We start from the raw sequence: 12,529 nt of genomic DNA, 5'->3' as shown, positions 1-12,529 counted from the left end.
AAACAAACTCTCTTAGCCTCGCCCGAGAGGTGTCTCCATCCCCCGCCAGGGAACAGCAGCGATGAGTCTGGCTCGCGCTCGGTAAAGGTAACTCTCTTCAGTTCCTCTTCCTTGCTACGGGGAGTGTGCCTGTCGGTGGGACCAGCCTGGGTTAGCTTCTTCTCTGACCTCTGTTTGGCCAGGCTCCCTGAGGCAAGCGAGCCATTAGCCTAAGGCTTGTGCATGGCTTTAAATGACACTGGTGAGGTTGGGGGAAAGTGCTCAGTAGCTTCCCCTGCGAGATCAGCAAGGAGTTAAACGTGTGCTCAGTCACTCCCGGCTTGCATAGACAGCCATAATGCAAGCCAGCCCCATCGTAAGGGAGCCGGCTGACTTAACAAGCTTTGCTTGCCCTTTGTTTCCGGGGGACAATGAGCTAGTACATACTGCGTCACCCTGCAGCGAGGCGAGTGGAGTTAGCGCCGGGGGATTCAGAGCCAGGCACAGGATGAGCAGGCCCCCTGGGCTCTCAGGGCTACAAAAGCAACTTGCCGGACTGTTGTTGTTTGCAGGCTTGTTGCACCCACGTTGGTCCCAGGATAGCAGAGGGAGAAGGTGGGTGAGCTATGGTCTGGACTTCTGGCCCCAGCAGCTAGTCCCGTGATCAGCCCAGGCTGGGTATAATATGGGCACCTGGGCTCTAGGAGACCCAGGCAACCTGCGAATTGCTATCAGTGCCTAGCAGGCCTCCGGTTGCTCCCGTTAATCTGTTGGCAGCTTCCGGAGGGGTTTGTGTTTCTTGCCAGGGAGCAGGGCCTCTCGCCCGAGATCCCTGGCAGGGGCTGCTCCGCTTCACTGGCCTGCGAGGGTTCACGCCGCACTCGTTTTGTCGGGTAACGTGGGCGTTAGTGGCTATGTCTACACTGGCAGCTTCTTGTGCAAGAACATCTTGCGCAAGGGTTCTTGTGCAAGAAGCCTTGCACAATAAAACGTCCACACTGCCATGTGCGAGCTGTGCTTTTGTGCAAGAGCATCGATGGTAGTGTGGACGCTCCCTTCCGCAAGAAAGCTCTGATGGCCATTTTAGCCATAGGGGTTTCTTGAGCAAGAAATGGAACACGCTGCCCTCTTGTGCAAGAGCTCCTGCTCACGAGGGCTTACACCTGTTAAAAAAGAGCGTGGCGCTTGCGCACGGAGCCCTCTCTCACCGCACTCTACTGTACATTTCCTTGCGCAGGAGCAGGTGGGCAGTGTGGACGCTCTGCAGATTCTTGCGCAAGAACAGCCATACTTGCGCTAGAAGCCACCAGAAAGGGGCGGGGCCTCAGGTGGAAGGGGTGGAGCTGGGGTGCCACCCCTCCCCCAGACACTTCGGGGCTCTGGCCGCCACTGCTACTATGGCAACGGCGACAGCAGCCAGGAGCTCCTGGGGCAGTTGCTCCCTTGATCTGCCCTGCCCTCAGGGATGGGGTGGGATGGATCCCAAGTGACTTGCCTGAAGTCGCACGAGGAGCGTGTGGCACAAGCAGGAACTGAACCCTGGTGCCCTGAGCCCCTGTTAACGTTCTCACAAGAGGCCCCAAGAAGCACTCCCCTCTGTGCACGTTTTTCTCTGCTGGGCCGGACACTGAACCTGCTTTGGTCTGAGCAGGAACAGGACCTGGAGGAGCCGACAGTAGGATCCTTCTGCACCGCACGGTTCCCTCCACAGCGCCGCACGTAGCCTCCCGGGAACCTCCTCCCCACTGTCTGCCTTTTCCCTTCGCCCTGGCCACTTGCACCCCGAGTCTCACCGACCCCCTCCCTCACGCATTGTGCCGCTGGCATGTCCCTGCGGATGTGTCATCGTCGGACGCGGCTTTCTCCCGGGAAATCTTCCGCTGAGGATGCTCCCACTGCTCCCAGCCAGCCACCCCTCACCTCCCTCGCCTTCTCTGCCTGCTCTTTACAGCACCTCTCGGACTGTGTGTCCTGGGCGAGGGTGGACTCCCCCCGCCCAGTCTCTGGGCCCTCCCGGCAGATTAACGCCCCTCAAGGCCTGCCCATTTCGGAGGGGTCATCCCTTTAACGGGGCGGTGACACACTGTACATTCCACGGAGCCAGGGTAGCAGCACCAGGGCCTGGCCTCTCCCGCTCTGCGCCACACACGCTATCCCTCCCAACACCTAATCCTGTTAGCCAAAGCCTGGCCCTGGCAGGTCTGTTAATCCGACTGCCTCTGGGGAGCCTAGAAAGCGGCCTCAGTACTGAGGGTTCAGGAATTTTTTGCCCCAGGAGGTCGCAGCACTGAGCATGTAAAACATCTGCTCTGAACACGGACCCTACAGGCTACTGGGAAATACTAATGCAACGAATGTGCCTGGCCCACTGAGGGGGGGTGGGGGGTGCAGCAGAGGCCGGGGGGGCAGGGGAGTCCATGTGTACCAGGGCAGTCTGCTGCGTGGAGGACGGTGGGAGATGCTTGTGGCTCTTATTCTTTGGTAGGAGCGTCACGCAGGGTCCTACCCATCGTCCTCTGTAGGCGGCCCCGTGTCTCCCTGTCAGGGCTGGGCCGCAGGGGACGTCCACCGGCCAGGGGGTGGGCGTTCTCCTGGAGCCGAGTGGCCTGGGCTCTCGCTCTGCTGCCACGCCTGTGTGCATCGTGAGTGCACAGCCGCGTGCTCCGCCTGGTTCCCGGGGCCCCTCCCAGCCCACCTCCCCGGCCCACTCCCAAGGAGGGTCGGGGCTGGGACTACTCCCCGTGGCTGGGAGAGCCCGAGCAGTGCAGACTGTCGGCTGCAGCGCCCGGACGCGTGGCTCTGTGTGCTGCTCCCCTCGTCCCTGAGGTAAAAACCTTCCCAGCTGGCAGAGGGAGAACCCAGGTGCCTGCTGGGAAACAGGCCTGGCCCAGTGACGTCACGCAATGACAGAGAAAGCAGATGGCAGGGGGACCTCTTCCCAGCTCCCCGTGGCCCTGGGGATACGCAGTCACTCTGCTGGCCACTGGGGCCATTCAGGAGAGTTGGGTTTTTCATTTTCTTATGCCGATTTCAGACCCCCCAGTGGCTCGATTGAGTAAACAAAAATAAACAGATTTAAAACCAATCAACATTTATCCCTGTCCTCTGGCAAACACCAGAAGGGACCTAAAGGCAGCAACTCGGAGCTGGCTGCTCCTTCCATTGACCTCAACGAGGAGAAATGGCGTCCATCTCTGCTCATCCTCGCCACGGGAACTCACTTCCTTTAGGGGCATTAGAAAAACAACCCAAGTCAGACAGCGAGGCCAGACAGGCCCGGTGCATGCCTAGCTTCGCACGTGAGTCTGTTTCACATGCTTTTAGGACTCATTAAGCAATGCTCATTCAAAAGAAGTTGGATTCCTATGCTGTTGGTGCAAGATTGTCCGGGTCTCGCATTTTGCACTATCTCTAGACTTTTTTTTAAAGGAACAGGAGTTGCTGCTGTGATTTTTAATGGATTCTAACTCCATCATTCCTTGACAAAATATTTTCAAACCCAGCAAAGCTGGCATCCTACCTGACAGCTTTGCCAGCCCCAGATGCAGCTGTTGAAACGAACTTGGTTTTGAGTTATCCGAGCGCAAAGACTGAGCGTTTCTTTCAGCGAGGGGTTGGGTTTGTGCTCACAGAACTCAAATGGCTGACCAGATTTTCCTCAAAGTTCCCAGAATGAGTCGCAGTTGGCCTGAGCATGAGCCAAGCTAGTCTTGCAGAGTCCCAAACTGGAGCTGAGAAAGCAATGGCCCTAGCTTGTGTTGTAATGCGTTTGGTGGCTGAGATACAGGACTGGTCAAGAAATAACATAATGACATGACGTCACTATCTATGATGCCCTAAATCCTTTCCTTTCTGAGGTCAGGCCTGACACCTTCCATAGATTCATAGATTCATAGACTTTAAGGTCAGAAGGGACCATTATGATCATCTAGTCTGACCCCCTGCACAGTGCAGGCCACAGAATCTCACCCACCCCTCTTAGAATAATCCTCTCACCTATATCTCCGATATTGAAGCCTTCAAATATTTTGAAGGTCCCAAGATGCAGAGAGTCCTCCAGCTGTGATCTGTGCCCCATGCTACAGAGGAAGGCGAAAAACCTCCAGGGTCTCTGCCAATCTACCCTGGAGGAAAATTCCTTCCCGACCCCAAATATGGCGATCAGCTAAACCCTGAGCATGTGGGCAAGACTCACCAGCCAGACACCCAGAAATTCTCTATAGTAACTCCTATCATCCCTCCAGTGACATATTTCCCACTGAAAATGAATGGTCAATTAGTTACCAAGATCATATTCTCTCATCAACCCATCCCCTTATCATAGAATCATAGAACTGGAAGAGACCTCAGAAGGTCAAGTCCAGCCCCCTGCTCTAGGCAGGACCAATCCCAACTAAATCAACCCAGCTAAGGCTTTGTCAAGCCGAGACTTAAACACCTCTAGGGATGGAGACTCCACCACTTCCCTAGGTAACCCATTCCAGTGCTTCACTACCCTCCTAGGGAAATAGTTTTTCCTAATATCCAGCCTGGACCTCTCCCACCACAACTTGAGCCCATTGCTCCTTGTTCTGCCATCTGTCACTACTGAGAACAGCCTCTCTCCATCCTCTTTGGAACCTCCCTTCAGGAAGTTGAAGGCTGCTATCAAATCCCCCCTCACCCTTCGCTTCTGCAGACTAAACAGACCCAAGTCCCTCAGCCTCTCCTCATAAGTCATGTGCTCCAGCCCCCTCAGCGTTTTGGTTGCCCTCCGCTGGACCCTCTCCAATGTGTCCGCATCCTTTGTGTAGTGGGGGGCCCAGAACCGGACACAATACTCCAGATGTGGCCTCACCAACGCCGAATAAAGGGGAATAATGACATCAATAAAGGGGAATAATGACATCCACTCTCCTAGTCAGGGAAATCAACAGGAGTTGGTGTCTAGCCCAGAACCCACGAGTGATAAGCGATGTCGTCCCTTCCAATGGCAAAGAAATACCATGTGCTCCAAGTGTCTGTGGGGGAGCATGGAATGTCCCAGGTTCAAACCCTGCTCATGAGTCATGAAGGAGTAGGAGCAAAAGTGACCCCTGAGCAGATCTCAGAAGCTTGGAATGAGCTCTCCTCCTAAGGCCACTGAACATGTTTCATAATGTGCCTCCCTCAGTGCTCGGTTCCAGCTACTCTCCCGTTTCCCACAGACAGAGTCACCCTTGGGTCACTTCCCCGCCGGTGAATGTTCAGGACCTGTTAGCACATTTTAGAAACTTTGAGGCTTAAACTCCCAGGCTATGTCTACACTGACGCGTTCTTGCGCAACAATGGCCGTTCTGGTGCAAGAATCTGCAGAGCGTCCACACTGCCTGCCCACTCTTGCGCAAGAAGATTTACAGTACGGCGTGGTAAGAGAGGGCTTCTTGCGCAAGAGCTACGCTCTTGTCTAATAGGTGTAAGCCCTCTTGCGCAAGAGGGCAGTGTGGACGGGCGGCAGGAGGTTCTTGCTCAAGAAAGCCCTAGGGCTAAAGTTGCCAGCAGAGCTTCCACACTGCCATGGATGCTCTTGTGCAAAAGCACATCTCGCACATGGCAGTGTGGACATGTTCTTGTGCAAGACTTCTTGCACAAGAACTGTTGCGCAAGATGTTCTTGCGCAAGAAGCCGCCAGTGTAGACATAGCCCAGGGGTGCGGATGGGGGAGGTTCCAAGTTGCCTAAAGGACTTGGATGTCCATATCCTACCGAAAGGGATGGATGGATCCAGGCCCCTAGGTGGCTTTGCAAATCCCAGACCTAATCTGAGCATCACAGCCCCATCCAGTAGGGAGGGATCAGTGTGTGTTGGGAGGAACTTGCAGCTTGTGCCATCAGTCAGTTGACGGTCTCTCTTAGGGCCCTGCCTGAATTTCTTGCTTCAAATAGAGCCGTGGGATCTGAGACAAGCCATGTTATTCTGAAAATGTAAATAATTTTGTGAATCAACTAGCCCCATTCAGCTGGCCAAATAGCCACCTGTGGCTAGTGGTTAGCATGTTGGACACCACAGCAAGAGTTTGTACACACAGGGGACCCGATGCATTTCATGAATGCAGCAGTGCTCCCAACAAATGAAACATTGTGTGCAAAAGTCTGAAAACCAGTGGCTGTCCAACTAACCCACTTCCTCTGAGAGTCCAAAGTTGGGACACTAAGGCTACTTCTACACTGGCAGCTTCTTGCGGAAGAACAGCCATTGTTCCAGAAGAAAATTTATAGGATAGTGATGTAAAACAGGGCTTCTTAGTTATTCTTCTTCCCACCAGGAATAAGCCCTCTTGTGCAAGAGCTCTTCCACAAGAGGGCAGTGTAGACAGGCAACATGAATTTCTTGTGCAAGAAGCCCCTGGCTGTGTCCAGACTCCATGCCTCCGTCGACGGAGGCATGTAGATTAGCCAGATCGGAAGAGGGAAATGAAGCCGCGATTAAAATAATCGCGGCTTCATTTAAATTTAAATGGCTGCCCCGATCTGCCGATCAGCTGTTTGTCGGCAGATCGGGAGAGTCTGGACGCGATGCCCCGACAAAGAAGCCTTTCTTCATCGACACAGGTAAACCTGGTTTCACGAGGCTTACCTGTGTCGATGAAGAAAGGCTTCTTTGTCGGGGCATCGCGTCCAGACTCTCCCGATCTGCCGACAAACAGCTGATCGGCAGATCGGGGCAGCCATTTAAATTTAAATGAAGCCGCGATTATTTTAATCGCGGCTTCATTTCCCTCTTCCGATCTGGCTAATCTACATGCCTCCGTCGACGGAGGCATGGAGTCTGGACACAGCCCCTGTGATTAAAATGGCCATCAGAGTTTTCTTGTGCAAGAGAGAGTCCACACTGCCATAGACGCTCTTGTGCAAAAGCACATCTCCTGCGCAAAAGCCCATGCCAGTGTAGATGTGCTCTTGGGGAAGACTTTTTATGCAAGAACTCTTCCGCAAAACAATTCTTGCGCAAGAAGCTGCCAATGTAGATGTAGCCTAAAGGTAACAGTGCCCAAGTAATATTCTTAGACCTCTATAAGGCATTTGACATGGTGGCATATGATATTTTTGTTTAAAAGAACAGAGAAAGAGAGAAAAACAAATCTGGCACACATTAAATGGATTCAAAACTAGCTAATGGAATATAATAGTCAATTGGAAATCATCATTGTGTGGGAGTGTTCCAGCGGGGTCCTGGAATCCGTTCTTGGCCTTCCACTTTTTAACATTTTTATCGCTGGCTTAGAAGAAAAGAGAGAATTATTACTGGTGAAGTTTGCAGACGGCACAAAGACTGGGCAAATGGTGAATACTGATGAAGCCAGGTCACTGATTTTGAGCGATCTGGATTGCTAGGCAAACCGGGGACAAGGAAATAATTGGCATTTAAAGTTGACTAAATGTAAACCTCTACATCTGGAACAAAGATTGTCGGCCAAGAAGGCTAATGGCATATTAGGTTGCATTAAGAGGAGCATTGCCAGCAGATCCAGAGATGTCATTATTCCCCTTTATTTGGCTTTGGTGAGGCCACATCTGGAGTACTGTGTCCCCTGAGTTAACTCTGCTGTGAAAACTTGTCTCCTCTGAATATGCACACGAGCACCCCAGTACAAACACCCACATATGCATATTAACACACGTGCATTTGCACACACCACACACACACACGCACGCGTCTATGATTGAATATTCCTATCATGCTGATGAGGATCGATTTCAGCTGGAAGACAAAAATTCCCAAAGAGTTCCAGAACTTTGGGGCTACAGACCTTAGAAATGATAAACACTGCCCCTCCAAAGGGACAGGGAAGCCCTGTAGCACCAGGCTAGGGTGGGCAAGTTCATGTCTCTTCAAGGCAGATGTGTCAATATCAACTCCCTGTGCTTTGGGTCCTGCAGCCTCCCTGATGGGTGCGATTTTCCAGCTGATGGCTTTTGGCCTGGGTCTCCTCTCCGCCTTCCTCCTGGTCGTAGCCACCTGCACCGACTGCTGGATGGTCAATGCTGACGACAGCCTGGAGGTGAGCAGAGACGGCTCCGTGCTCAGTGCTGGGACTCGGGAGATGCTTCTGTTCAAGAAGTGTCAAGGCCAAAGGGGGTCTGTTTGCAGGATGGTGTTGCTGTGGTGCCCGCACGCCCTGCCACAGGCCGGGACAGGGCCACAACCGGTCTGCGCCGATTTGGTAGCCCTGCCTTACACGGAACTGGATAGAAACGTCAGGGGGTTAAACACAAGTGTTGAATTCACAGAATCTTCCCCAATGTAGCCAGAATTGTGGCTAGCCCATGAACTCACCGGGCCGATGGTTCACAGCTGCCAATGGCCCTGGCCACTCGGTTGGGGGAAGAAGAGGCAGGGAGAGGGCGGAGCAGGGGCGCTGAGGGGACAGCAGGGACAGAGAGACACAGAGCCTGGGGTGGAGGGGGGTTGTCCCGGCCCTTCCCCAGGCTCAGGGCAGGGTCACATGCCCCCAGGGTTCCCTTCTCCCCAGTTGCCTTGGCCTGATAGGCCCATTCCATCACTAAGTCCCGAGTCTAACCCTGGTCAGGAGAATCTGCCACAGCCAGCATCCCAGGAACGGTGGGCAAAGCGAGAGGCAAGTAATAGCATCTCTTTCCGCCCCCTGCTCTGCCCCCGGGCTGCAGCCCATGAGGCTGAAGATGAATCACAGCTGGGGCGGGGCTGGGCAGGCAGCACACGCCATCTTGCATTTCGCATGGGCCACATGGACAATAGAGCAGTAGACCAGAAGGGGCCATTCACTAAAAGTCGGACTTTCTGCCAAGCTCCCGCCACAGAATTACACCCGTTTTCAGGGGAGCTGACAGCCGCACTGGGCCCTGGGCAAGGTGGTGGTGGGGAGGGTGGCTGGCTCTGCCTTCCCAGAAGGGGAAGAGCTGTGGGTGGAAGGGGGAGGGCTGGAGCACCCAGCCCTCCGCACCGCCCAGACCATGGCGTGCTCTCCCAAGCCTGTGGAGGGCACCACACGGCACTCCGGAGGCGAGTTAAAGGGCCCAAGCTCTGGTTGCTGCCACCACTACTACTCTAGGCCCTTTTGAATTGTCGGGCCCTGGGCCAGTTGCCCCCTTTACGCCTCCCCCTCCCCATCAGCAGGCCTGCCCAGTTCCCCCTGTGTTGAGCCCTGGTGTTTCTTCCAGAAAAGCAGCCAATCTTGATCTGAGGACATCAAGAGATAGAACACCTACCCCTTCCCCTGTCGTTTGTTCCAAACATTAACCCCTCTCGCTGGTAAGCGCTTCTGCCTTGTTTCCAATTTCCACTTGTCAGACTTTAACTTCCAGCCACTGAGCCTTGGAACATCTTTCCTTGCTAGATAAACGAGCCCTTGTGAATCTGGCATTTCCTCCCCGTGAAGATACTTGAGCGTCATAACCAGTCGCCTCTCAATCTCGTTGTTGAGCATTTCAGTAACTGGAGCTCTCAGACTAACGCTGTCAGGGATTTCTTCAGCCCTCAAAGCATTTTCATGGCTCTTTTCTGCTCCGTCTCGTTTTGTGCTTGTGAACTGCAGCAGGGTTTCAAGCTCCACCAGCTAGCGGCTCATGTTTTACTTTCTTGGGGTAGGCTAGCCCCAAAGGATCATGGGATGCTTTTTGCTTCAGTGTCGCTGTGTCTCATTTCCTTCTTCCTTTTCTAGGTCAGCCTCAAGTGCCGGGGGCTTTGGCGGGAATGTGTCACCAACGTGCAAGACGGCATCCGGACTTGTGACCAGTATGATTCCATTTTAGCCGACCATCCACGTGAGTCCCAGCGGGCGTGATGAGCAGGGGCCTTTGGGAACAGGGTGGCTTTATACAACCATGGCACCGTTGTGGTTTGGAGTTTGAACCAACACTTTACAAACCCTTTTTAACTTTTACATAAACACACACAAAACATCGGAAGCATTAAAACCTCACTGTGAAGTAAAACGTCATGTGGAAAATTTCCTTTTTCCCCTCTTAGGTCTTTGGATTCCTGTACAGGAGCAAGTCCTCTGCCTAGCAGTCCCCTTTAGATGGTTTGAGAAGCTTTGATTGTGGGGCAGGGTTTACACAGCCACTCAGGGCAACAAGGGGGTGAGGGGTTATTTTGGGCTCAGCCAGGCCTGCCCTGCAACACCAGCAGCAAACGCTCCATCTGCTGGAGGACTGGGAAGACAAGGAATTAGCGCAGGCGGGCAACAGAGCGGGACCGAGTGCCATGGCCCCAGCCGCACAAAGCTTAAACACTCTGTCTCGGCTCCCCAACGGGGACCTGTCTGAGGAGATGTCTACACTGCAGAGCTTTTTTGGGAAAACAGCCGTTTCTCAAAAAAAAAAAAAAACCTCACATCCACACTGCAATCGCGTTCTTTTGACAAAAAATCGAAAGTCCAGAGGGGGTTTTCCGACATTGGGAAACCTCTTTCTATGAGGAAGAAGCCTTTTCCCAAAAGAGCTCCTTCGGAAAAAGGCGTGTGTGGCCGGGGAAGAGGAGTTCTTTCGGAAGAAAAGGAAAGAGGAAAAAGCACAGGTGCCCTGGTGGCCTCTCCGTCCACAGCAATCACAGCTGACATGCGAGCTGGCGTCCATTCAGTGTGTTTGCGATCTGTCAAAAAACAGATCACTTTTTCGCTGCGCTTTGGCAGTGTGGACAATCAGCGAGGGAAATAGCTGCCTCTCCTCCATCAGTGGTTCCCCCCAGGATTGGTAACCCCGCTTAACTGAGTTGGGTTTGCACTTCCCCAAAAAGAAAAGGCCTTGGGCTAATCTGACCTGGGAAGAGGACTAGAAGTAGCCCAGGAGGCTGCCTTACTTCAGCCTTGGTTGCCAAACCTCTGGTAGCCCAAAGGGCCCTGGGTCAGAGCTCAGTGGAGTAGGAAGACCTGGCCTCCCCACCCCACAACCTGCTTGGTAGTCAAGGGTTGTGGCTGTAACCATTAGGCCATGCTCCCCAACCAGACAGATTAAGATAAAGACAGTGGAGCCAAACTCAGCTGGTGGCCATTGCCACAGCTCCAGTGGAGGCCAGGGAGAGATGACATGGCAGCATTCAGAGCTGTGACGCTTTACGCCAGCAGAGGACCTGCCACAGTAAGTTCTAGCCGACTGTCAGTCGTCATTGCCCTGTTCGCTGTCAGACGAAGGACTTATCTAAATATGCAAGTTGTGCCAAACGACTGCACATCTGCGTCAATTGTGTGTTCACCTGGCACCAGCTGGATCTCAGCTAACCCTTGCATCCAGACGCTGCTCTGCTACACGGATTGCCACACACGCTGGTACATGTCATAGGCTCACAGAATCCCAGGGCTGGCAGAGACCTCAGGAGTCATCGAGTCCAGCCCCCCACCCAAAGCAGGACCAACCCAACTAAACCGTCCCAGCCAGGGCTGGGTCAAGCCAAGACTTAAACACCCCTAGGGATGGAGATTCCACCCCCTCCCCAGGGAACCCATCCCGGGGCTTCCTCACCCGCCTAGGGAAATCGTTTCTCCTAATATCCAACCTAGACCTCCCCCACTGCACCTTGAGCCCATTGCGCCTTGTCCTGTCACCTGCCCCCACTGAGAACAGCCTCTCTCCAGCCTCTTTGGAACCTCCCTTCAGGGAGTTGCAGGCTGCTCTCAAATCCCCCCTCACTCTGCTCTTCTGCAGACTAAGTAAGTCCAAATCCCTCAACCTTTCCTCGTAGGTCATGTGCTCCAGTCCCCTAATCATTTTGGTCGCCCTCCGCTGGACCCTCTCCACATCCTTTCTATAATGGGGGGGCCCAGAACTGGACACAATACTCCAGATGTGGCCTCACCAGAGCCAAATAAAGGGGAATAATCACTTCTCTGGATCTGCTGGCAATGCTCCTCCTAATGCAACCTAATATGCCATTAGCCTTCTTGGCTACAGGTCGCACTGTTGACTCATATCCAGCTTCTCATCCACTGGAATCCCCAGGTCCTTTTCTGCAGAACTTCTGCTTAGCCAGTCGGTCCCCAGCCTGTAACAATGTTTGGGATTCTTCTGTCCCAAGGGCAGGACTTTGCACTTGTCCTTGTTGACTCGCCAGATTTCTTTTGGCCCAATCCTCCAATTTTTCTAGGTCGCTCTGGACTCTATCCCTGCCCTCCAGCGTATCTACCTCTCCCCCCAGCTTAGTGTCATCTGCAAACTTGCTGAGGCTGCAAGTTTGCGGTCCCATTGTTGTAAATGTGGTGGCAAGGGGAAATAACATGGGCTGTGTCTGGACTGCAGGCTTCTTTCAGAAGAAGCGTTTCCAGAAGAGATCTTCTGAAAAAAATCTTCTTCAGAAAGAGAGCGTCCACACTGCCAAACTGCATCAAAACAGACATCTTCTTTTTCGACAGATAGCAAACACACTGAATGGACGCTATCTCACGTGTAAGCTGTGATAACTATGGGCGGAGCGGCCACCAGGGCACCTGTGCTTTTTCTTCTTTCCTCTTCTATCAAAAGCACTCCCTCTTCCCCGTCCACACGCCTTTTCCCAAAGAGCTCTTTCAGGAAAAGGCTTCGTCCTGGTAGAAAGAGGTTTACCGATGTCGGAAGAGCCC

General features: G+C 53.4%; 1 protein-coding gene across 1 annotated transcript in view; it reads left to right on the top strand.

Annotated features, from left to right (window-relative positions):
• CLDN19 (claudin 19) overlaps nucleotides 1-12,529 on the top strand; it is a 55,108-nt gene that overhangs the window by 31,863 nt on the left and 10,716 nt on the right. The window contains exons 3-4 of the mRNA XM_089773058.1: nucleotides 7,878-7,999; nucleotides 9,638-9,740. Coding sequence (XP_089629184.1) covers nucleotides 7,878-7,999; nucleotides 9,638-9,740 — 225 coding nt within the window. The remainder of the gene's footprint in view (nucleotides 1-7,877; nucleotides 8,000-9,637; nucleotides 9,741-12,529) is intronic.

The sequence above is a fragment of the Pelodiscus sinensis genome, chromosome 24 (assembly GCF_052426305.1).
Source record: "Pelodiscus sinensis isolate ZL-2025 chromosome 24, ASM5242630v1, whole genome shotgun sequence".
Classification (NCBI taxonomy): Eukaryota; Metazoa; Chordata; order Testudines; family Trionychidae; genus Pelodiscus; species Pelodiscus sinensis.
Note: the sequence above shows the minus strand (reverse complement) of the source record. Positions and strands in the feature narration are given on the sequence as shown.